Raw genomic sequence first — 25,083 nt, 5'->3', positions numbered from 1 at the left:
AAGTTGGGGTGGGGGGGGACACTTTTCGGAACTGCTTAATTTCATTATCTCAGCATAGGTGTCAAGATTTTTGGATTTCTACTCCATCGCCAGCACTCTCAAATTTTGATGCGATTATAAAAAATCTACTTTTAGGGGAAAAAATATATTTTCAAATAATTTACCTGAATAAGACCTTAGCTTTTGTTTTTAATCCCTAAAGTCACAAGTGTAATATGAATTTTTGCCAATGTCTCAAATCACAAAAGTATTTCATGTTCGGGGTGGGGAGACAGAATTAGCCAAACAGTTATTCTGCCTTTCGACATCCAATATTGGCAAAATTACTTGTATCTGCTTTGATCATATATCCCACGTTGGACTCATTGGTGATTTTTTTCGTTGACATGATTGGTAGAGAGTAGTAATCACAGGTAATTTAACCTACTAGTTGGTGATAATTAGCAACTTGGCATTATTTGCAATGTCATGTTCTTGAAAAGGGGCAAAAATCCCTGCAATTTTTCTTTTATTAATGTAAAATCAGTTCAATGTTTTTCAAAAATCTGTTTATTTTTTTACGGATTTTGATTCCATGCAAAAACCTAATTCTCATTCCCCAAAGTTGGCAGCTATGTCTCAGGAAGGGAAAGTCAGCATCAAAAAAGTGTGTGTAATTTATTAATTTACAGAAATGTTTTAATGCTGCCTTAAAAACAGTAATTTCAAAATTTTTGAAATAAATAAATTTAGAATTATGGAAGGAAATAGTTTCATAATTGATGCAAAAAAAAAAAATTTAGACTTACTAGAAGAAGTAATTTTAAAGTAACTGATAAAAATTAATTTCAAGAAATGTCTAAAAATTAATTTCAAGAAATGTCTAAAAAGATAACTTTAGAATCACTGCAAAAAACAATATCAGAATAATTTAAAGTGCTTTCAAAATTAATGAAAAGAATAACAAGTCAAAAATGAATTTCAGAATTGGTGAAAGGAATAATTTTAGAATAAAAAAATTTCAGTTATTTGGGCCCATGTTTTTATCGGGGGCTGTGTTGGCTGATTCGTTAGGAAGCCATTGTAAATTAAAAGTCCTAGCAAATCTCAATCACATCTTATACAGTAGAGTCCATATAATCTGAGGTGCTGGAATTTTTTATAATTCCCCTCTGAAACCTTTCTGTTGATTTTCCGAGAATGTGGTTTATTTTATTTTGGTTGATTCTTGCAACAAATCAGTTTTAAGGGGTTTTTATCCCTAAGCTGGGGTTTTTGGCAGAACCCCAGGTCAGAATTTTTTCACAGGCTACAATAAATTTATAGTATCAAAGAAAAATAATTATGTTCATATATCGGGGCTCCGGGAATTGAAGAGCTCCTGTCAGCCAACCTTATGAAGAGGCCATCGATTGGTAGTCCCCAATCTTAATGAACTATGTCGTTGGATTAAGAACACAACAGGCAAGAGTACATAAGCCCTTTCTTCCAGTTGATTTCTATTGTTTTTCTGATAATTTGAGTTTTCCAGTAACCCGATGTAGTCTTTGTCCCGTTCATCTTGGATCATCGAGACTGTCCTGTATTAGGACTTGATGTGGTGACCCACAGGCTTCTTGAAAATTTTTTTGAATTTAGCCCACAATGTCTGAAAGGTTGGAAACTCTTGCATTAGATAATGTCATTATTAGGGCTAGCATTTTTCTATGACTTTGCTGTCATGAAAAAATATGCTTGTTACTTAATTTTTACTTGATAGAGCATTACATTTTTTCAGCATCTGCTTTTCATATTTCAGCATTTCCAATGAAAATGAGTCCCCCCGGCCACCTTAACTTACTGAAAGGCTGACTTTTAAGAGATTGAGATAGAAAGAGGGGAGGGTGGATCTTGATATTCAGAACATTTGTACATTACCTATTCTCAAGCTGGAAATAAAATGTGCTGTAGTAGACTTGTTGCAAGTCAGTCTTGCACTTAAGGTTGCCTGTTAGTCTCTTAAGATCCCCTTCCTCCCTCCCTCAATAGTGTGGCTGTAATTGATTCATCATACAATCGATTCTTGGAGGGTCATATAGATAACAAGGCCTTAATATTTTCACATCCTTGCAGAAATAGGAAAAATAAATTTGAAATTTTTTTTTTTGGGGGGGGGGGTTAATTTTTGTTTTTCAGGGTGTTAATGCATTTTTTACAGAGCATTTTCGCCTTAAAGGTGATTGTTGGTATGAGATTTCAAGTATGCTGTATGATAAATTTGAAAAAAAAACCTTTATCAAAATCAGTGAATTAAATTTTTTTAAATAATATTTTATTCATATATATTAAAATGCAATTTTTTGGTAATTGTTATTAAAAATTTCATGAAAAATGACTTCCTAACAACACCTATACGCATCTCCACGCAGTTCACTTAGAACTGATTTCACTAATTTGTTTTGCAGATTTAAAATAGTCCTGTTGTTAGATGCATTACCTCTCTTGGAGGCAGCTGAACCAGTGTTCACCATGAGCGATACAACAAAGTTTATGTCATGTCTTGAGGATGTATGTTGCACTGATATGAAACAGGAGGTAAAATAATTCTTTTAAACCTTGATAATAATAACGTGATCCACACATATTCCCAAGGGACCAGCATGATCCGTCCAGGGAATTTGTCAGTGTTGGTAAACATCCATGCCCGAACCGGGATGTGTGGAAGTAGAAATGGGAAGGGGGGGGGGATCTAGTGATTCTAGGCGATGTTTTCTGAAAGAACAATGATGTCTGTTAGCCATTTCTTCTCAATTTCTGTTAGAGTATGGTAACAAGGCTACCTATACCAATTTTTATACACGTGAAAAACGTACCATAGATGGGTTTATTTCATGGAAATAATCCATTGCCGATTTAAACTTGGGAAGCCCTTGCTATGTTGCTCATTATGAGCTTGTCTTCTAATCCCAAATGTAGATCATCTTCATGGGGCTCTACTAATCCTTCCTCTGTCAATTTCCGAATTGTTATTGATTCTAATTTCTTTAACTTCTACATTAGTGAACCCTTCTCCAGAAAAAGTGTTTTCCTAGTTTTTCTATTGATCATAAAAAATACTAGGAAATATGACTAATTTTTCCATTAATACTCACAGATTTAGTAAGGGTTGTTGTAGTGTGCAAATCATGCTGCACATAACGTTTCTATCGCACTTTCAACATGAGACATTTTGAAAAATATATCATTAAATTCTGATATTTTAAGTTAAAATAAAGGGTTTGTGATCTTTTTATAGGAAAAAACAGGATTGATGAAGAAAGAAAAAGTGATTCGCCTTGCTCTAGCTAGGAATTTAGCTCGGGGCTTTATCTATGAAAATAGCGTCTCTTGATGTGGAAAGTGACTGTTTGTTTCTTTTATTTGTACATAATTTGTTTTCTATTAAAACCTTCAGAACTTGAATGTATGTATATATATTTTAATCCCCCTAACATACATATAGGAGTTTGTGAAATGGGTCTTGAGTACTACACAATGGTAACCTTATAAGAAAAATGTATTACAGTGAAACCTGTTCAAAACGGAATCAAAATATAGTCAGTACTTAGATTTCCATTTTATAAAGGTGCAAATCAGTCTAAAACAGAATAATAGTTCAATCACTTGACTTTCCGTTTCTTACAGATTTCACTGTATATATAGCGGTGGCTGGAAGAGGGAGAAAGAATGAAAAACCTTTTTGTCTCAGCTTTTTTACTTTCATATCCTGTCAGCAATAATGCCATTCTTTCAAGATTGAAGTGGTACAAGATAAATCTTAAAAACTGGTATCATTGTTTACACATGGAAGTGAGGGGAAGAAGAGAGCAGCTACCTCCTTCCTATGTTATACTATACCTTAATTGTCAAACCGTAGCAAGGAAGGAAAAAAAAGACAATTTTCTCTAATAAGGTCACCAATGAAGAGTCCCAAAGGGACAGCTCTAATGTATTTCTTCTTACACAGGGCTGAGATATCATGTTCCTGATCATTAAGCGGGTTAAGGTTGCAGCCCCTTCAACATTTTTTTCTTGCTAGGGTTGAACAATAAATACAAACGAAAGCAATATTGGTTTCTGAAAACTGACTAGGTTTACCATTCCGCCATTGAACAGGATCTTCAGAGTGGCATCTGATGTGAGCGCTAGCAATTTCTTCTTTTCTGGAATCGACAATGAAGCCAGTTCAAATTACTCATGTCCACCGATTACCTTTTTCAAATGATGATTTTAATCCTTTCAAGTGACCGACTGTTAAATTTAGTTCCGCTTGTGACAAGAAATCGAAGTGTTTCAAACACTTAAAAAAAAAAAAAAGAACTGCCTTGTGTCGAAGTTTAAACAGCTGCACCAGGACTTAACTTCGGTGTGCAAAAGCAAAGCGTTGTGAAGGCTGTCCATGTCTTCACACAACCTGTAGTTGGTAGGATTCACCTTGATAAAAAGTTGACAACTTCATCAAGAACGATTTGGAAGCAGAGCTCTGTCTGTGAATATAGCAGTAAGTCCATTTCATTTTTGGGGCGACTTCTGCCATACATGCAAGAAGACCTAAGTAGAAACCTTCTGTGGATTTTGCTTCATTTGTGATGCAGGGTGAAATTAAATTTTCACCAATGCTGTAATTCTTTTCCTTGTCTCGCAATACGATAGCTAATGCAGTAGGAAGCCTCGGTAGTTTTGACAGAATCAAAATATGTTTTCATGTTTAAAGATACACAGTACTTCATTTTAGTGTTTCAGTCGACTTCCATACAGATCCAGTGTTTAGCCACTGATCCATAGCGTAAATCATGCGAGTAGTAGATGCTTGGTAGAAAAGTTGATATAGAAAATTATGGGAATAACACGAACACTTCTCAATACAATCACCCACAACAAAAGCTAAACACAACATGAATTAATTAAATCTTTTTATGCACAGCTCGGCATGTATCAAAAATCAAATCTAAAACGCCGTAGAAAAGTAAGCTGGGAGGAAGGAGTGTAAGAATCCAGATCATAGGGTGGGAGGAAGGAAGGCCGATCCTTCTAGATGACACAACTCCCTCCCCCCCCCTTTTCATCTTAAGATTTTATTGATAGGGAGGTTAATATATTACAACTGACAATATTAGTAAAAACCTCTATCTGCTTTTTAATTCTTTGTTTTTTTAGATGGGTGGCCGCCATTACCATTTCTTTTTCGCATACCCCCTAACAGCCTCTCATGTACCCTTGGTTGGGAACCGCTGTTCTATGATATACTGTATATTTGCTTTTGGTTACCTTGATAAACCAAATTTTCTCTAATCTGACTAATGTCTCTTTTGGGCCAAATATAAGATACGTTAGTACATAAAATATATATATTACAGGCCAATGACTGGTGTTTTTTTCCACTTTGGCCATTTTGCAAAGTGGCTCGAGATCCCTCACCAAAATTCAATGTCCTGGCATAAGACAGTCCAGTAAACAGCACATCTCTATCGCTTCTGATTTGATGGTGGCATGCACATGGAACAAAAAAAGGTGCCATATTGTGACAATATTCTGTTCATATATTATGCTTTTTTTCCTGCCAAACTTGGCTGATCACCCCATGCCATTTCATGAATTGCCTTGCCAAAGTCTCAAAATAAAAAAAAATCATAAATTGGCTGGTCAATTTGCAATGAAATTCATCAAAACGAAAAATGACCACCCAGTTTTGGGCTTTGGACGTAATATTTAAATTTTTTGGACATTGATAAAATTACTTAACTGCACATTTATTTTACAAATAAATACACATGGCCTTATCTGGTTTCATTCTTATGTAGGCTAATATCTGCTTTGTATTGATCCCATGGATGATCAATAATTTCCATTTTTACAACTCTAAGCCACTCAGCATAATAGGATTTAAAAGCATGGAAGTGCTTGCTAAAATCTTCATCAAGAAAAGGCTCTTCCACTGGCTTCCCTTGCTCCTTACGGAAAAATAGAGAGAGAGAATTTGATTATATATACCATTGAATACAAAATTTTGGGTTTGACATGCACTTGAAATATGAATAGTAGTAAAATCTCAGACACATACTTTTTTGATAATAGATTCATGAGCACTTTCCACCATGCATTCAATCTTACTCAGTATACGCTCATTTGGAAAAATCGACTCGACTCTCATGATTTTCATAAGATGAGACAGATAATTAAAGTCAACTGTTTTACAGGCAGAAGTAATCAAAGCACCAAGAATTTCTACATTGGGAGTGACACCAAAGTTCTGAAAAATTAAAACTCGATTAATATTATAGCCTTAAGCTTTTTTTTCACATTTTAATGAAGTCAAATTCCATAAAAAGAAAATAGAACCCATAAAATCAAAGAAAATCATAAATGCCATCAAATCAAAGAATGTATGATGGAATTTAACTTCATCAATAAGAAATAATATTTTGAACGAAAAGTAACATGAATCAGTATCTAAGGTGATGAGCTGTACTGTGTCATGCTCATTAACTGCTTTACTGACGAAGGAGAGTTCTGGTCTACAATAACCATCAGACCTTGTATGCCCCCAAACGAAAAATAGGGGGCTGTTTTTATTGCTTTAGTATTATTTTCTTTTAACCTCGCGGGAACTCAGCCCCGCTGATTTCAAGGATTGTGTACACACACATATTCTTGAAAGTCAAGTCTGAACTTCTGAGGATTAAAAACAATATCTACAGCAGGACCCCCCCCCCTTCCCGTTTGTGCACGCTGGTTCTGAAAGTGTTAAAATGAGTTTACATAAACTTTGTTATTGAGCAACCATAGGTTGGAGGTGGGACATATTTTTTCATTCAACTCACTCAATTCAAAAGAAAATGAGAAATTAATTTGTTTTACAAGTCCTTAAAAGAGAAGTGGTCATGCCATGAACTCTTGAAGATCTTGATAACCAATTCTAATTGCTTACGTGTAAACAAAGATTCCAGTTATGGAGATTTTTTGCCAATTCTTTCCGCCAAAACTGAAAACCTTGTTAGCAAAAGTTGCCCATTACACACGAAAAACAAAATATTCCGCTCAATAATTTGAAGGTATTCCAGTAAAAAAAGTTATTTTAACAAGACAACTGATATTTATACAAACAAATGATTAAAATCTAATTTGATGATTTTTATCATATTAGTTCGGTGATTCCCAACCTTTTTTCCTTTCTGCACCCCTAGAGCAATGCGACTTAGCTTCCCACAACCCCTTGGATAATACGTTTTTTTATATGTAAGAAAAATTCAGCATTTGTTTTTGCAATTGATTGCATTAATTATCCGATAACTAACTCCTATGAATTCTTTTCCTTATTGGCTTTTTGGCTAATATTTAATTTTGGCTTCATTCTTTTGAAAATTAATTCAAAAACAAAACTAAAAAAAAACCACTATTTTTTAACATTTTTTGAGATTAAAAAATATACATTGAATAGTTTCACTTATACTGATTCCAGGCACAATAACTATAAATTATTGTTTCTTTTATACATGACAGCATTTTTTGACATTTTTCCTGTGGATTTGATCGCTAATTGAAAAAGAAACTTTTACAACCCAAAATTCATATGACATATTTTTGTGAACAGAAGTCAAATGTGGTGTCAAAATATTAGTATGATTCATATTTTTTTTAGAAAATTGAAAATTCAATTTTTATCATTTTAATTTTCCTGAATATAATCAAACATCATGTAATTTTTTTTCCATCTCGCACCCCCAAAAATGCTCTCATGCACCCCCAGTTGGGAAAGCATTTCTATGGCTTTTTTTATGCGTATATAAGCTAATTGGGAAGCTAATTAAATCTGGAATTACGAATTTTGAACAACTTTTCTTTCATTTTTCTCAATTAATGAAAAGTCAATGTGCTAAATGCTTGATGTGAGAACTACCATGGTTTAGTTAACACTTCCTTACAATTATTCTGGCACTAAAAAAAATTAGTAAAATATGGCATGAGGGCCCTAGTGTTCCCGAATACACATCTAGATGTGTGATTCTTGCATCAAAATTAAATTTTATGCTTTCAAATTTCATTGAGTGAAAATACTCCAAATTCAAGGTAATTTTCTTTAATAATTATTTTTAACTGATAAAAAAAGTAAAAAATGCCTCAAAATTTTTACAAAAAAAAGTCCCCTTAAAATATCGGAAAGAAGTGAAATTATTCTTCAAAATTATATTTTCAGATGACACTGGCAAGCCCTATGAAAAAAAAAATTCATATACTTTCATATCTTGCAACAAGAAGTTCCCTTGCTTCGCATTTCGACATCCCAAAGCAAGCACACCAAAGGTCACGATGTCCGGGCTCAAATTATGCTTGTTTAATAGCAACAGGACATTCTGTAAGAATAAAAATTTAAAGCAACTGAGAAAAAAAAACAACTTTAAGGTTGTATATAAGTTATTTAACCAGCAACACAATCATATAATTTTGCATACGAGGAGCTTATTTTCAAAAGGGAACATTTCTACAATTACTAAATTAAAACAAAAACCTTTTTTTTCCTCTGGAATGGACTACATTACAAAAGTGGAAAATAGCACACTGAAGTAGTGCAAGAATATTTAAATATGTTTCTTGATCAATATTCAAGGGAGTTGGAAATGTTCCATTTTCAAAGAAAATTAGTTCAAATGTTAAACAATTCCAATTTTAATCAAAAGGTACGTCTAAAGAATTGCAAATTTATACACCACCTGTTGATTCCAGAAGGATTCACCTTACCAAGGAAAGTACCTTTATTACTCTCTCAAGAGCAACATAAACAAACATGATCGTTCTATAGTGGAACCTGCTGTTAGCAACCATCTTCACTAATATGGACACTTCTTTTAAATTAAATTGATGGGACTCGATGCATTTTACTATTCATAAATGCATTACTCATCAGTGGACAAAATTTTTGGTGCAATATGTGTCCATTATTGAGAGGTTCTACTGTGAAATGCAACTGAAGGCACTTCTGAAAAATGTGCTGTTTTGAAAAAATACTTTCTGAGGTAATTAGGAGCACAGCTTTGTTATGCTCCCTTTTGAATAAAAAATACCGAAGTGAATGAACAAAATAGACATGTTCGTTTTTGGTAGAAACGACTAACTTTACACTGTGATTTCTACCAAAAAATATTCCCATTCAAATAAACCGTGTTGCATAATCTGACAAAGCTCATCTCCACAAGTTCAGAAATAATTAAAAAATGCATTTTGAAAAACAATGCAAATGTTCCATTTTGAAAATAAGCTCCTATAGAATTGAACTCAAATTATGATAGCTAGAAGTAAATTAAATCACAGTAGAATCAATTTTTTATACATTTTAAATTCTTTTAGTGCCATATTTTGAGGAATCATTACATCAATTTTCAGAAACACTTTGAAATATTAAAGCTTGACAGTAGACAATCATACTTTTAAATATGTTCGAAAATACATTTTAGACTGAACATAAGTGAATCAATTACACAATTCTTCTTTCACAAAAATTTGTTTACATATTTTTTTCAACAACATATTTTTGTAAAAAATTGTTTATATGAGAATAAATTTTTCTCGAAATCACAAACATAAATTTATATGATGTGATATCACATTGCTCAAAATTTCCAAATGCCAAATCTAATGAGTGATGCACACTGAAAAAATATAACATATGACATGATATTTTCAGTTATCCAACAATATAATATTTATCTGCATATAACATCCTTGTGCCCTCTCAAGAGATAAGCAATAGAATCCTAAGATAGGGCTTTTCGTAGCTCAGTTTCAATTGTGAGATCCTCTGGAAAAGGAGGCATTTATAGTTTACTGATATCTGTGTCAGAAAAAACAGAAAAACTATTTATTGTTTTGGAATGAAAAAATATTTCTCCTGCTGTATGAACACTATTCCTGCCAGACGCATGACATGTCACATGGACTAATTAGAATGCTTAGGATTCTTAACCGATAAGACTCTTATTTTTTGGTGTAATGGTGCTAGTGTGAGCCAAATCTGTTGCTTCAATGAAAACGTCATGTTTTAAGCAATATCTGTTGATTTCTAACCGCACTGCATATCGCATTGCTTTTTTTCTACTAATTATCGCTATTTGATATTTTATTTGGCATTTTTCTTTTTTTTTTTTTAAAAATTCCATTTTAAGTCTTACATGGTTTTTGTGTCTTAATCTCAATTTTTGTTGTAAAAGTTTTGTATGTTTAGAAGGTATTTATTTCAATTTCACGAGTTTTTGTGTTTTAATTTGAACATTTTTATATCCTTCATTTTATATGTTAAGCTTTTTATTTATTTCAATGATAATTTTAAGTCTTAATGTTTTTGTTTGTCACACAATTACTTTTATGTTTACTTTAACGTTCTATGTTTTTGTTGTGGACTTCTTTTTAAGCTCAGTATATTCTAGAGAGAGTTGTTTGCTTTTATTGCTGTGAAATTGTGACAGCTGCGTTGAACCCACCTTGCCATATGCCTGTAAAGGCGGGACAGCTGAACTTATTGATATACTGATTATTGCATTGCTCTTGTGTGAATATTGTTTAATGCTATCAAAAACTTGTTTGGATTAGATACTTACAGCAAAATATAGAAAGATATACCACAACACACAATATTTTCCCTACTGAAGTGTAATGCTTGAAAAGAGTAGTAATTGACCACAGTGTTCTTCATAGTTATCATCAATTCAATGTATTTTGAGATAAAAATTGCCACATGAATTCAAATGAGAATACAGTAAAACCTCTCTTTTGCAGACACTGGTGGGACAAAAAAGTTATTGTTGGTGGGGGGGGGGGGGGGGGGGGTTACTGAATTTATTCCCTCCCCCCTAAAGGTGAGATTTGAAATTTAATTTAGAAAAAAAATTTCCTCCATTTCAGCACAGTTCTTTTCTGAAATCACATATTTTCAAAGGAAAAAAATTTGCTTTTGATTTTTAATGTAGTTTCTATGGAAGTGAGCTAGGAAAAAAGAAGATATGCTCGAATCTGAATTACCCCTGTAAAATGTTAATATAGTATCTGACGAAAGCTGAAGGGACAAGAGAAAAAAAAAGTAATGGCGAACAGGGTTTAGGGGTTGTTCAAGTATTACGTAAGCAAATTTTGAAAAGAAATGTTGAAAGAAATTCAACTACCTTTGCGGGTATCAAACCCCCTGACTCAGACCACCCCAGCTTGGCCTGAGTCAGGTGCGACAGTCCATGTACAGTCCCTTTCGGTGTACATGAGCTCCAAGGACAGATTGAGAGATTCGTGGCTTTTGTAATCTAGTGGTTAGGGCGTTCACCCTGGAAAGTGACATGGGTTTGATTCCCTGCAAAAGCACAGTTGAATTTTCTCTCTTTCCAAAAATACATTTTTGCAACAGCCAGTTGTTAAAAACCTTCGTGTGGTAGTGGAGAGTGACATCATCCTTTCAAACAGGGTTTATAATTACAGATATAGAATATATATGTTAATACTGTGGGAAGTATGTCGGGACCGGAAAGTAATATCATTATATGTTGTTATATCATTATAGTGAGCATTATTATGTAGCAACCTATGATAGAAACTTTCCTATCTGTGACATCAAACTTCCAGAATTTTTATATTTCCATGATGGTAACCTAGCAACAAAAGTACTGATGGCAAATCAAATGTTTTTACTCTTGTATGGCAAGAAATTGTGTGTGTATGATGCTCTATACTTTTTCTATGTCCGTGTTAAAAAAAATAAAATATGTTTTATATATCACATAACCTTTTGATTGTCATCACCTACACATTGCCACTACATTTCAGATTTTTACTTTATAACAAAAAAAAAGAAGTCTATTGGATGAATAAAATTTTAATAAAATGTTGCTTCTCTGCTTTTAATTTGAATAACTTACTTTTGCTGCATTGAAATCCCATCTCACATTCCTCCGCTTGATTAAGATATTGAAGAAATCGGTATCAGGATGCAACTTATATTTGACAAACAAATCCAGAAGTTCATTTTCTGACTCGTTCGTCTGAGGCAAGCTTTCCAGCAAAAGGGTGAATGTCTTTATGTCAGGTTTTACTCCATGGTCCTCCATGAGTTTCAAATATCCACTTGCATGACCAACTAATGCCAATCTGAGGAAATAAATGGAAATTCATAACCCAGCTAACTCAGTAACTTTAATCACAATAACTCAGTAATCTTCAACGGTAGTAACTATGTAGTCTAATGATATCAATATGAGTCTCAATGGCATTTATGAAAAAAATTATTCCTGTAATAAGCATATTTATACTGCTTTCATTCCTCCTATGGCCACTTCTCATGCTTTGCCACCGATTTACTAACTCTCAAAGCTGAACATATAATTACATTAATTTCATGGAATTATATTTTTTAACTGAAATCAGTGAAGAAATTTTGGAACTCTGAAATTTGGAAGAAAAAAAAACCACATAAAAATTCAATTTACTAAACCTAAAGTACAATTTCACTCAGTAAAGACACAGTTTCTTTTTCAAACAGCCTGGGTTTCCAAAGACTAGGGAAGTTAAAATAGATTGACACTCACTGTAAATTCTGGAAGAAAATTATGCTATCATGTGTGCAGCAATAACACATGCAAATTAAAGAAAAAAAAACTCTTCAAAAATGAAGGAGAAAGAAATAATGAACATTAATATCCTATTCTACTTCTGTTTTGGAACAAAAATATGTGAAGTTTTGCTTGGCATGATTTCTATATGAATGTGGGAATGACAACTACTTTTGGATAACAATTTTTTAATGATTACTGATAGTTGGCTCAATGTACAATTTTTGATTTTTCAATGAAATATCTTAGGCTTATTTATTTCAGACAAATATGGACAAAAGTTTTAGCAATGTACAGTAAGACCTTGGTATAACGTTGATTGCTTTTAACATAATCTCGACCACAACACCAGGTTTTAAAAGTCACTGATAGCATAATGTCCCGAAGTCATTTTTATTTGTTCCCTATGGCTGATGTTATAGTGGCGTTATACCAAGGTCTGACTGTACCATCTTTATAATAAATGAAACAAACCTATCAGATGAAGTTTTGATGTTTGAAAGGTGAATGATCTCATGGCCTCCCAGAGGCCTTTGAGTCAAAATATTAGCACAGATCTCCTTTGCATTGATGCACAAATATGGCTCCTCTTTAGAATATAAAGTGATTTCAGTTCTCCCACTGTCACTAAAATCATCTTGGAAAGAGGGTTTTCCAGGAGCTGACTTACTATCCTTGGGTGGGTCTAAGAATTTCGTTTGAGAAAAGTCTGGATTAGGCAATCTCAAGATGTCATTGTTATCTTTTGACGAAGGAGTATTCAGGCTATATGATCCCCTACTGTAGCTGCTCCAATGCTGTAGAAGGAAGCAAGATATTTCCTCTGGCCCAATGCCACAGTCTCGAACTGCTCGCAAAAGTAAGTTGAATGTGTACAACTGAGGCTGCATCTTCTTTGTGATCATCTTCCTCCATACCTGATACAAAAAGGAAATAACTTGAATCCAAATTTGAATACTCATTTAATTTTAAAATATTGTAATAAAATTTAATTTAATATTGTAATAAAATTTAATTTAATATTGTAATAAAATTTAATTTAATATTGTAATAAAATTTAATTTAATATTGTAATAAAATTTAATTTAATATTGTAATAAAATTTAATTTAATATTGTAATAATTTTATTGTTATAATAATTTATAATTGTAATTAGTATTGTAATAAATATAATAAATGTTATTTTATTAAATTTATTCAAAATAATTTGCATCAATTTATTTGGTGCAAATGTGAGCTGGTCTCGTATTTGTGGCAGTGAGTTTTTTCAGACAGTGGACAGACTTACGACACAATATAAAAAAAATTCTGCCATACCTACTTTCAATTCTAAGATTGATGAGATAAAAGGTGGTACTCTAAATATATAACATGACACCATAAGTATGTTGATATATACACATGCTACCCTATTCAAAATGCACGGATTCCTTAGGAACTCCATATGGGAATATTTATGAGGACCATGCATGGTTTATTAGTTTGTAGTAAAAGAGGTTGGGTTTTGATTGCATTGATGCAGCATCAAATACAGTAGTAGTAGCAGGGGTCTGTCCAGACTTTTTTTACAGGGAATTATTTTTTGAAAATGTCCTTCATTTATTTTCCTGAAAATGATCCATAATTTTGTGGGGATAGAAACAATCTAAATAATTTGTACAAAAGAAATTATGTTTCAAATTAATGTTGCAGTTAATTTTATGAAAGGTCTAGACAACAGACTTAAATTTCAGGTGAACAGGGGGGTGGGAGCTCAGGGGAAAGGAAAGCTATGCTCTAGAACATGAAATATTTGTGTAGTAGATCTAATACAGTGAGGCCGTTACAACAATACTCGATATAACAATTAATCTGTCTGCAAAAATATTTTTTAAATCTTGTTTAGAAATGAAAGTGCTTTAATGTTAAACTGCTGCCTCTCAATGCAATGTGTGATAATTCCTCTACAACAATATTTTTTCTTGATCCACAGAGTATATTTATAGCAAGGGTTCACTATATATATATATATTGGTGTACGCAAAGGAGGAGGTTTGGGGTTCTAACTTCCCCCTTCAAGTCGAGATTATAGTGTTATTTTGCAGGAAAAAATGTAACCCCCCCCCCTTTGAGAAGGAAAAAAAAACTGAAAACCCCCCTTGAGAAAATTGTGCATAGGCCTATGTGTATATATATATTGACATCCACATGATGATACTATCTCCCAGACCTTGAAGTCTATCTTAGCTAATGCATACGAAAAGTTTAGTTGCAAAGGTCCGAAAAGAAAAAAAACTCATGAAAGTGATAAATCAAATTTATACTGGTTAAACATAATGTCTAAAAGACAGCTTGGAGTGAAATGATAACTGTTATATACACTGTACACATTGCTAATTTATTACACATATATTATTGCTCACTAGCAGAATTTTCTGATCTAGTCATTTTAGTGAAAAATGAAAAAGGAGAGGTACATCTTGAACCTTGAAAAAAAAATCAGTATGTTGCCGAACTTTTTGATGAAAATAGTGACAGATGATGGAAGCCAGTTCTATTATTATGAATGCAGAATAAAATTGTGAGTGTGGAATGACGTCACTAGACAGTGGATGATGTCCATAAAACTATGTGACCATGGTTTTTTCAACTATTCATGACTTTAGAACATAAATCTACTAAATGGTCTTTCTATTCAAACTTCCAAAATAATAGCAAAGATATGTGCAGAAAAATCGTCACTGTTGGAAAGTGAAGAAAACGCTGTAGATTGAGATAATATACTCATTTTTTGAGAGAGCGATATTTTCTGGATAATAATTTGCTGAAACTTGAACCCAGGCCTCATAGGCGGAGATTGACTTGGAAGTCTGGGGGGGGGGGCAAGGTCATTATTGCTGGGGGGGGGCACGATGATGATGATGCTAATTCATCTATACATATATACATTAGATCAGTCGACTCCACGTTTGACTCTGGGGGAGCTGCCCCTCCACGCCCCCCATATCTCCGCCCATGCCAGGCCTTCTTGCAGACAAGAAGGCCTGGGTTCAAGTCCCGGCGGAGACCAAATGATGACTTCCCCTCCCCAAGTTCACCTCAGCATAATATCCAGAAAATATCCATTCCTTGACATCTTGAGCAGAGAAAAAAAAGCAGTCTATTTCTCTGCACTCGTTTTCATTGCATGAAATAAATTCTGATTGAAAAAAAAAAATTCTTGCCAATTAATTTCAGTATAACCATTACACATTCACTAAAAGTCAAAAATCAGAAAAAGATTCAAATAAATAAAATATAAAGTAAATCATAAAAAAATCATAATGCGCAATGATCATACTTCTATTGAATGTGTGAAACCAGCATCTTTATCAGCTATGCATGCCATCAATAGAAAGTTATAAGTTGATGTAGTGACACGAATACCTTCTTTTATCATCTCATCAACAATCTGAAACAGGAGGAGAGCAATGAAAATCTCACCCATAAGTCATTATTAGCACGTTTCTGCCAAAAAATGAAGCATCCATGGGAAAATGAGGGTTGTGATTCATTAAAAAAAAACTTGAAATAAAATTTGCGTCATTAATTACTTCGAATGCAGTTCCGATGTCACCACATTTTCCAAATGCTTTGATCATTGCATGGTAAGAAGTTTGATTCAATGACCAGCTTTTTTCAGCTATTTTCTCCCTTAGTTTAACTGCATTCTTCAAGCCATAATCTGGAAACGGGCATTCAGCGCAGGAGTTGAATAGACCAGTTAATACAGCACAGGTCGGACGAAAACCTCTGTCAGTCATCTATTTGAATAGCATATAATGTATGCTGCATTAATCCATTCATAATGAACACAGATTCATTTCCAGGCATTACTGGATATAAACAAGACTGAAAGATGATTTCATCAGAGCTTGACAAATCAAAAAAATATTTCGGCATTAGCCAAATTTCTTGGGATCCAAGCATGGGTTTTTGCTCACGAAACATGGTCCTAACTAATTTTTATTTTCAACTCTCCCAGTCCCATGTTAAAAGACGTAATGAAATCAGAAAATCTTGTCTCATCCTTACATTCCAATTTAGCAATCACATACAGAAAATATTATTGGCAAAAATACAGATTTTATATTCGATTTCCCATGGCGACCTGGGATTTGTCAAGCCCATCATTATAAATTTTAAATTGAAATCAAAAGTATTTATAGCAAATAGAAAAAGAAAATCTACATACAAAATTACATGTAACTGCAAATAAACTTTATATTTACCTGTCTAAGAAGCTTGAATGCCATTTCTGTGTATCCAGCTCTACCGCAGGCACCAATGAGAAATGTGTAATTCGAAACAACGGGAAAAACATGATTCTTGTACATATCAGGAATCAATTCCAAAGCTTCTTTCAGCTACAAAGCAAAAATGTTCGAATTGATTACACTCTTGCAGTTTTGAGTTATACTTAGAATAAACTGATTTGCACAGTTTAGAAGAAGTAATGAATATTCGACAAAGCAAAAGGTTCAAGAAGATTGATAGCTAATTGGTCTTTACAAAATTCAATTTTATTGATGCATATAAAAGAAAACATCCTTTGTTCATGATTAACTGCTTCGGTTTTCAAAAAATATTGTTCTTCAAGGATGATAACAGACATAGATGTGTCATGTGACACAAAGGGTAAAGCACTATGCATCAAATATATATACAGCTATCCTATAGTAATATAGAAAATTGAATTGCAGTACAAAAACACAAGGCATCGTGCTGGGTTCTCATCATGAGGATCCAGATTCAAACCTAGTTAGCGGAACAGTGGTGGTTGGCTGAAGTTCGTCTTCATTGGTTTTCCAACTTGGAAGCATGAATGAGAGCAGGTCTCCCATTTGAAAAAGCCTCTCTGCTGGGAGAGCAGGCAAATCTTAACACGATACTTACATATCATGAAAGTTCCATCATTAGACATTTTAACTTAAAATATGGAAGGCAGATGGCAGCACTGGTACAACACAAAACGAGCATAACTTTGACAACATAAATACATTGGGGCTACACATATAAGGTTCCTGCATGTGCTAATTAATTAGAAATTCCCCACAGAATTTGTTTAAGAGGTGCTGCTGTAAAAATGCAGCACCAAAAATATGCATCAATCCAAGCTTCAAGATTATTTTAAATAAGGTATGCAAATAACAGTGACAAAAAAAAAAATCCTGGTTTGGGCATGGATGTCTAACCTAACACTAACAAATTCCCTGGATGGATCATGCTGATACGTGATGATCACATTATTTATGAAAAAAAAATATTACATACAGGAATTCTCATTGATGAGCGGCTTGGGTTTTCTGAACATCGTTCAGCAGTAGTCAAAAAAGGGAATAGAATGCTTTGTTTCACGGAGATATGATCGAAGCATTCAAAATTTTCAACGGGATGGATAGGATGGACCATGAATTATTAGTATACCATAGGTTATGGTATCGCAGGGAATTTTTCTCTAATAGGGTTGTTAATAAATGAAATAGCTCACCCCCAGAGGTAGTAAATTCTAACACAATTGACACGTTTAAAAAGAAATACAATAAACACGTTGGGGTAAATCGAGAAGCTATCCATACTTAATAAGACAACCATAAGTATTCTTTATAGGCATTGTATAATATTTCATCATGTATATATATTGTTTGTAATTGCACTTTTAATTGGGTTGCTGTATTTTTGAAATGTATGACATCCATATTTGTTATGGGCATCTTTTTCTCAGACACCTCGTTGGGCATTTCGCCTGTTGTGGCATTGTATTTGTATATGATACTGTATTTTTAGTTTTTATCAATCAGGTTTTTCATCACTTCGGCATGGTTTTTGCTTTCTTACAAAAGAAATTTAATTTCTCAAAACTCCATTTTGAAATTTTTTTCCATTCCATCACTTTCGAAATAGAAAGGTTTGACTGTATTAAGATTGATTGATTGATGACTGCTCACGCCCAGAGCTGTTGTGCAAGACAACTTCCTCTCTTCACCTCCTAGGAGGCTGGGTCGTATCGGAGAGCATCTTCTATTTATTCAACAAATGAAAAGTTATAATATACATTCTATGGAAACAATCCATCAGAAGACATTGAGGATACATACAATCAAGATTAACTAAGAGAGAAATGAAATAAAAATGAAATACAAAACCAGCGAAAAGAGATTAAATACACGCTAATTTGCACTAATTAGCTATGCACTATTATATACATTCTGTGGAAACAATCCATCAGGAAACTTATGACTTATCAGAAAACTGATTGTATTAAGAATTTATCAGATGCGTTTGAAGGATGAAAATGAGTTTAAATAATATAAATGACATTTGAATAACAGTTGAGGGCTGCCCATGGCATTTGATGACACTATACATTAACCCATTAACTGCTGATTTTTTTTTTTTAAATTTTTGGCCAGATAAGTTATATATATGCACAAAAAGTCGTAAACGTAAAGCAAGTAAAATTCAAAAATCCCCAAATGGGGATCATAGCAGCTAATGGGTTAATATGAAGGGGCTCACGGATTAAGATCCCCTTAAACTGTCATTGGCACTTACATTTAGTGCCATCTTCATGCATGGGCCCACCAGAAGGGCACCTCATGATAACATCTGATTACAATTTTCAGGAGTAAATATGTAAATTGGTATGACGGTATATACTTTTGACAATATATCATCACCTTATAATGAAAACCTCTTACATCAAAATTCCTAATTTTACAGAAAGAGAAAAAAAAAGTTATGGGACATCCCATTGAATAAAACAAATAAGGGGTTAATTTTTTCGGCTATATAGAGCAGATCTTTGCCAATTGTTTTTTCCTCAGAAGTTGTAATAGGTGAGATATGATGTTCTCAATTTAAAACTGTCACAGTTATTTAAAAAAAAATTGATGTGTGTGTGTATGAGGTTTCATTATAAGGTGACGATATAAGGTGGGGGTTCCCAAAAAAATTATTTGGCCTAGGCGAGGGGCCGGAGATGTTAAGACGAACAGTCTTAACATATCCGGTCCCTCGCTTACATTCATGAGAAAAATGAAACAAAACATGTTCTTGGTAAATAACAGAATGCGTCATATTTTGAGAAGGAATTTCAAAAAATCCCCAGCACTTCCAATAATCCAGAACCTTAAGTTTTTGAGACAACTGAAGTGACAGTGTGGAAATTCCTATCTTCACTTCAAAATATGGAAGACAGATGGCAGCACCACCAAAAACATGAAACAAGCATAGGTTTACCAGATGTTATTTTTTTCTATGTCATTTCATGTGTCCCCCCTGTTTTAGAAAATTCACCCTTTTGTCCTTTTAAGGTTTCCAGAATTGTTTTTCCTTCTTTTTTCTTGAAAATTTTTTTTCCCACTTTGAAACATATCTATTGATATTCATTGATATGAGTGTTTTTGTGGTTTTTTACATTGACCAATAGCTGTGAAAATTTGAAGAATTTTTTTTTAGTGGGTCTGTTTAAGTTGGGAAAAATTATTGTGAACGGTTTTATTAGAGGGAATAGTGGCACCATCTGTTGTGGAAAAGCAAAATTACTAATGGTGCAGGCAGGCATCCTCTCCTTTCTCAGTTTTTAAATCTGGTAACCCAAGAACAACTCCTACAACATAAACACGTTACATATATGCATGGCCATATGTTTGTATATGTATATATACAAACAACATGTTGCTGATTGTACTGATCAGTTAGAAATTCCACAAAGGAATGTGTACGAGGTGCATACATGGTTAAGTAAAAGTAATGTATATATGGTTTCTCTAGAATATAAATATCTTTTCAAGGGCTATGGAAGGGTGAAAAAGTTGAGGAAACACTGTTTCAGGAAGGAGAAATATCAAGATAAACACAGAATTTTCTTTGCATGATACAGTAGACAAAATAAAAGAGATAACCTTTTTCTCTTTCGCTAAGCGTTTCATCTCATGTAGATATAAATGAGCATTTTTGAATCTTTTCTCAGCAGGGTATTCACGTCGACTATCATAATCGGCCTCTTCTTCAAAATCACATTCTTCATTTAAATCTTCGGAATACCACAAAGGGTTTTGGTCATTCAGTTTGCCGAATTCATCTGCTTCATCTACCCGTTTGGAAACAAATCTCCTAGTTTGCTTCTTGTAGTTTTGATGATTGACATAGCGATTAACTTGAGGCACATTCATTTGTTGCAGAAATTTTTTCTTCTTTGATTTATCCCGCTCTAGTGATACTCTCATGTTCCCAAACACATCAGAATCATCACAAGCTTTGACTGGGCTATCAGTTTCATTGAATGTCTGAAGTGACAATGTTTCAAGACTTCTTACACATGGTGCAATTTTCGGAAACGTCCTAGTCACATTATTCAGCAGTTGCGTTTGAGTAGAAGTAACTGTATTTGTATATTGAAGTAATTGCCGAATATATTTCATATATGTTGGAATCATTTTTTATATTTCTGTAATGAAAAAAAAAGAAAATTAATTTCCTCATAATTATATGAGAAGGCATAATTATATGCTCGAATTATATGAGCTAAAAAAGTGCCAAAATATGCACTGAAATGAAGATAAATCTTCATTTAAAAATGCAGAGGCATACTTCATGAAATAAAAAATATGTGCAAAAAATGGAAAATTCTTTTTTACTATTCATCTAATAATGCTAATGTATGTGACTAAAAATGAAAAATATATACAAAAATAAAAATAATATGCATTTGAAAGCACCAAAAAATGAAAAAGTTCATAAAGATTGTTAAAATATGCATTTAAAACTGCTGAAATATGCCTTTAAAAATATTGAAATATGCATAAAATAAAAAATATGCTCTAAAAGTTCTTCAATATACCCATGGGAATATTGAAAAATATAAATTAAATGAAAAATAAACTGCAACTTTTAAAAATGCTGAAGCTTCCCTAAAGAGGGAAAATGTGGGCAAAAAAAAGTGCATTTTTGAAACTACAAAAAATGAAGAAAAAAGTACACAAAAAGGAAAAAATATGCACAAAAATGAAAAAATATGCGGAAAAAAATGAGAAGTCTGTGCAAAAAATTGAAAAAAATATCCATAATAAAATCACTGAAATAGGCCCTGACCTGAGAGAAGAGAAAAATATGAAGTAAAACTGAAGAATAAGTGAAAAAAATGAGAAAACATACATTAAAGTAGTGTAAAAAAATATGCATTTAAAAATGCGTAACAATGTGCCTTAAAATGAACACTTCTTAATGGTGAAATATTTTCTTAACAAATTAAAGAAATTTGATTCAATTTGAGGAATAAATAGTTAAAAATAATCTTAAAAACAAGTATGCAATGAAATTTATGGAAAAAATGTCAAAAATTTGCTCTTATTCCAAAATTTCTGTGATTTTATGCATTTACATGCAGTAACTATAAAAAGTGCTAAAATATGCAATTGCATATGTGCTTATGCATTTACATATTATCTGGGCTCTAATCTATATATATATAAAAGAATGTATGTCTGTCTGTTTGTCCTTTATGCATTACTACACTATTCATCCGATCGCCATGAAACTTTGGAAAGTTGTTGACTACACTCCCATGAAGGTTTCTGGCATAGTTTTTTCCCCTTTCCTTCATTTCCTTGAATTTCCTTTCTTCTGAGATCGCAGCAACACGTGACGGGTAAGCTAGTAATTAATATAATTTTTATGCTGACAGAAAAAAAAATGTCTATCAAGAAATACAACAATATTCTTAGGGACACTTTACTTTTTCATAAACAAAATATAGTCAGCAGCAAATTTCATCCAAAATAAATGGTGAAAAAAAATTCTTAAAAAAGTTTAACCAACCATGTCAACAAATTGTTGTTGGGTTACATACTTTTGTATTTTTCCCAATCTGCCACTTGAGCGCGGGTCACGTAAAAGTAGTCTTTAGTAGACTTGAAGTGGAGAGCGGGCATTGTATAAATATGGGTCATTGTAAGTGCATATGTGTGTTTTTTGCATTGCTTCTACATAGATAGTATAAAGCAGGTAGTACTATCTGGAAAAATAGATTAGGTCTTTTATAAAAATTTTACTGAATGACTGAATTCCATGAAAATTCACGAAAAATGCCTGTTACATGCATGTGTCTGCTCGTAATATGCCAGCATACATTGTGTTAAGAGATAGGCAAATCCGACATGGTATTTTTGCCTGTTACCACACTTAACTTGATATTTATGCTTGACACTCACATCATATTCCATATATTTTAGTAGTTTATTTTCAACTTCAACAAGCACTGATACTCTGATACTATTAATTTTTTTTTCTTTTGTCAATTGCAGTTTTATTTTTTTATAATTGGCGTTCATTGCTCCTTTTTTCGTAAATTTTACGTATACAGCACATTTCTAATTTGTCTCTGTTGCTCACAAAATGCATTCTCAAAAGAAATCTTTAGATGAAACATTACTGCAGCTCAAATGTTGCAACGAAGAAATCTAGATTTTTTTTCCCCTTTTCCCCCTTTAATTTATGATCTAACCTTCTTTCTGGGTACCTAATACCAGGAGAAACATTTTTACATGCTTTTTAACACTGATCAAAAACTAAGCATGTTGAAAACATGTGCTTTTCAGAAGTAATAGAAGTCTCTAAACTGAAACGTAAGATAAATTGAAAATAATTTTCAATAATAAACATCTCACCAAAAAAATCTAAAACTTTACAAGGTCATTTAATAAAAACACTTGCCTCGTTTTTCCTGATCAAATCTAATTTGTAAAGTAATTAATTACCATTAATTGTAAATACAAATTTACAATTCTGATTGATTTAGTAATGGCTACATTAATTTATGGTAGCAACTGGTGTTGTAGGACTTGAAACGATGTTTTCCAAATGCCACAAATGGAAAAAAAAAAAGCTGTGAGAAATTTTTATTTGGTTATATTAAACTATTGATAAAAAGTAATTAAAATTATGGAAAAGATGAAACATAAAAGTATACAGATTCTAAAAATATATAATAATTTCAATAAAAAAATATATTTTTGTTTTAAGATAGAAAGTAATTATTTTAAAACAAAAATCCCAATCTTTCCTTAGCGCTCTCATATGAGCTGAATGAAACCCTAAACTCATGAACGGTATGACCAAACTCAGGCTAAAGCTCACAACTGCTAACACTACCACCAGATGGTGACTTATCTAAGGATGATGACACTTTCAGATATCCATACAAAGGTTTCAACAGCTGGATGATACGAAGATGAATTCAGGAAAGAAAGAATATTGAGGTTCATTGCCCTTGTAGCAATAGTGGTCTAGTGAGCTCACTCAGTGAGAGAATGTGTATAGATAGCAGCACTGAAAAATCAAACACAACACTATATATGCACTAACTGTTAGGTACACACACACTTACACTTCTGGCACATCTCACTAGGTAGTAAATCGCCCATAGATGGTGATAGACCTGAGTTGTGCTCTGCTTGAAAGAAAGAAAAGTGAGAGGATGTGGGCTCAATTCCGGGTAAGGGCGGTTGAATTTTCTTTCTTCCCTGCATTCATTTTCGCATCAGACAAATGTTGAAACCTCTGTATGCATAGTAGCGAGTGACATCATCCTTGGATATACATATTAGATCCCACACACACACACAGATCTGTTGGGAGAAGGGGTAGGCCTATAGCATGCCCATTATCTCCCTCCATGATTAACTGCAATTGGAATCTTCTAGCTTTATCTTGCAACAACGGATTGTCCCCAATTTTATCATCACGCCAAAACAACTATTTAATGCTGTACCCATCAAACATAAAAACTTAATATGTTTAATTTAATTTTAAAATATTGCATCCATCAAACATGAAATGGAAAAGAAATATTTCAAAGAAAATGAACCTCGCATCGTCGTCTCCAAAACTACAATGTTTACTATAACCATGTGCCACAGGGGTTTGTTGTGGTTCCAGTTCAACTAAAGAGTAAAAGGAGGGCAATATTTTCTCTGGCATTCATTGAGGAATATATTCAGAATAGATTGATGTGCTGCTCTCTACTTTCTATCGTGGTAACTGAATGCTTTGTTGTATTACTGAAAGCTACTAGATGGCAGCACATATTTCATCATTGAGTTTGCTCATAAAATTTGATTTTAGTATTGTTTAGATCATAGTTTCCCGAACTTTTCGTTCCATCGCCCCCTTCTTCAGAAATTTTTTCCCCTCATCGCCCCCAACTCAACGGAACCCATAAGATCCTATGTTAAATCCGTAACTTCTATCGCCCCCCTGGCCCATTCCATCGCCCACCAGGGGGCGATATTGCCCACTTTGGGAAACACTGGTTTAGATTCTCCGAAGAAAAAATTACTATAAAAATTACTATAGATACTTGTGGCTGAGTCACGGATAGGGTTACCAGACGTATCATATTTATGAGGACATGCCCTCATTTTGTTATCTCATTCTGAGCGTCCTCGCACATTTTCGAAATTTCTCCGTTTTCGGATTTCCGGA

The 25,083-nt window shown here is 33.2% G+C and overlaps 2 protein-coding genes across 2 annotated transcripts in view; one reads left to right on the top strand and one right to left on the bottom strand.

Moving 5' to 3' along the window:
* Positions 1 to 3,420, top strand: part of Nup75 (nuclear pore complex protein Nup75) — a 38,955-nt gene extending 35,535 nt beyond the window's left edge. Inside the window, exons 22-23 of the mRNA XM_089244805.1 lie at positions 2,424 to 2,553; positions 3,254 to 3,420. Of these exons, the coding sequence (XP_089100931.1) occupies positions 2,424 to 2,553; positions 3,254 to 3,349 (226 nt within the window). The 3' untranslated portion in view covers positions 3,350 to 3,420. The remainder of the gene's footprint in view (positions 1 to 2,423; positions 2,554 to 3,253) is intronic.
* A 2,306-nt stretch (positions 3,421 to 5,726) lies between these two features.
* LOC149077071 (pentatricopeptide repeat-containing protein 1, mitochondrial) lies at positions 5,727 to 24,585 on the bottom strand. Its single transcript, XM_089244804.1, has 10 exons — positions 24,467 to 24,585; positions 20,505 to 21,049; positions 16,830 to 16,964; positions 16,152 to 16,361; positions 15,899 to 16,009; positions 13,053 to 13,495; positions 11,889 to 12,117; positions 8,232 to 8,348; positions 6,059 to 6,247; positions 5,727 to 5,948 (listed from the first exon to the last, which is right to left on the bottom strand). The coding sequence occupies exons 2-10, from the start codon at positions 21,036 to 21,038 to the stop codon at positions 5,775 to 5,777; spliced, it is 2,142 nt and encodes a 713-aa protein (XP_089100930.1). The 5' UTR covers positions 21,039 to 21,049; positions 24,467 to 24,585; the 3' UTR covers positions 5,727 to 5,774.
* Positions 24,586 to 25,083: the final 498 nt, after the last annotated feature.

The sequence above is a fragment of the Pholcus phalangioides genome, unplaced genomic scaffold (genome assembly GCF_987345545.1).
Source record: "Pholcus phalangioides strain wild (caught in Gottingen) unplaced genomic scaffold, Ppha-v1.0 ptg000015l_1, whole genome shotgun sequence".
NCBI classification, from domain to species: Eukaryota; Metazoa; Arthropoda; class Arachnida; order Araneae; family Pholcidae; genus Pholcus; species Pholcus phalangioides.
The sequence above is the reverse complement of the archived record's forward strand: the minus strand, read 5'-3'. Positions and strand labels throughout refer to the sequence as shown.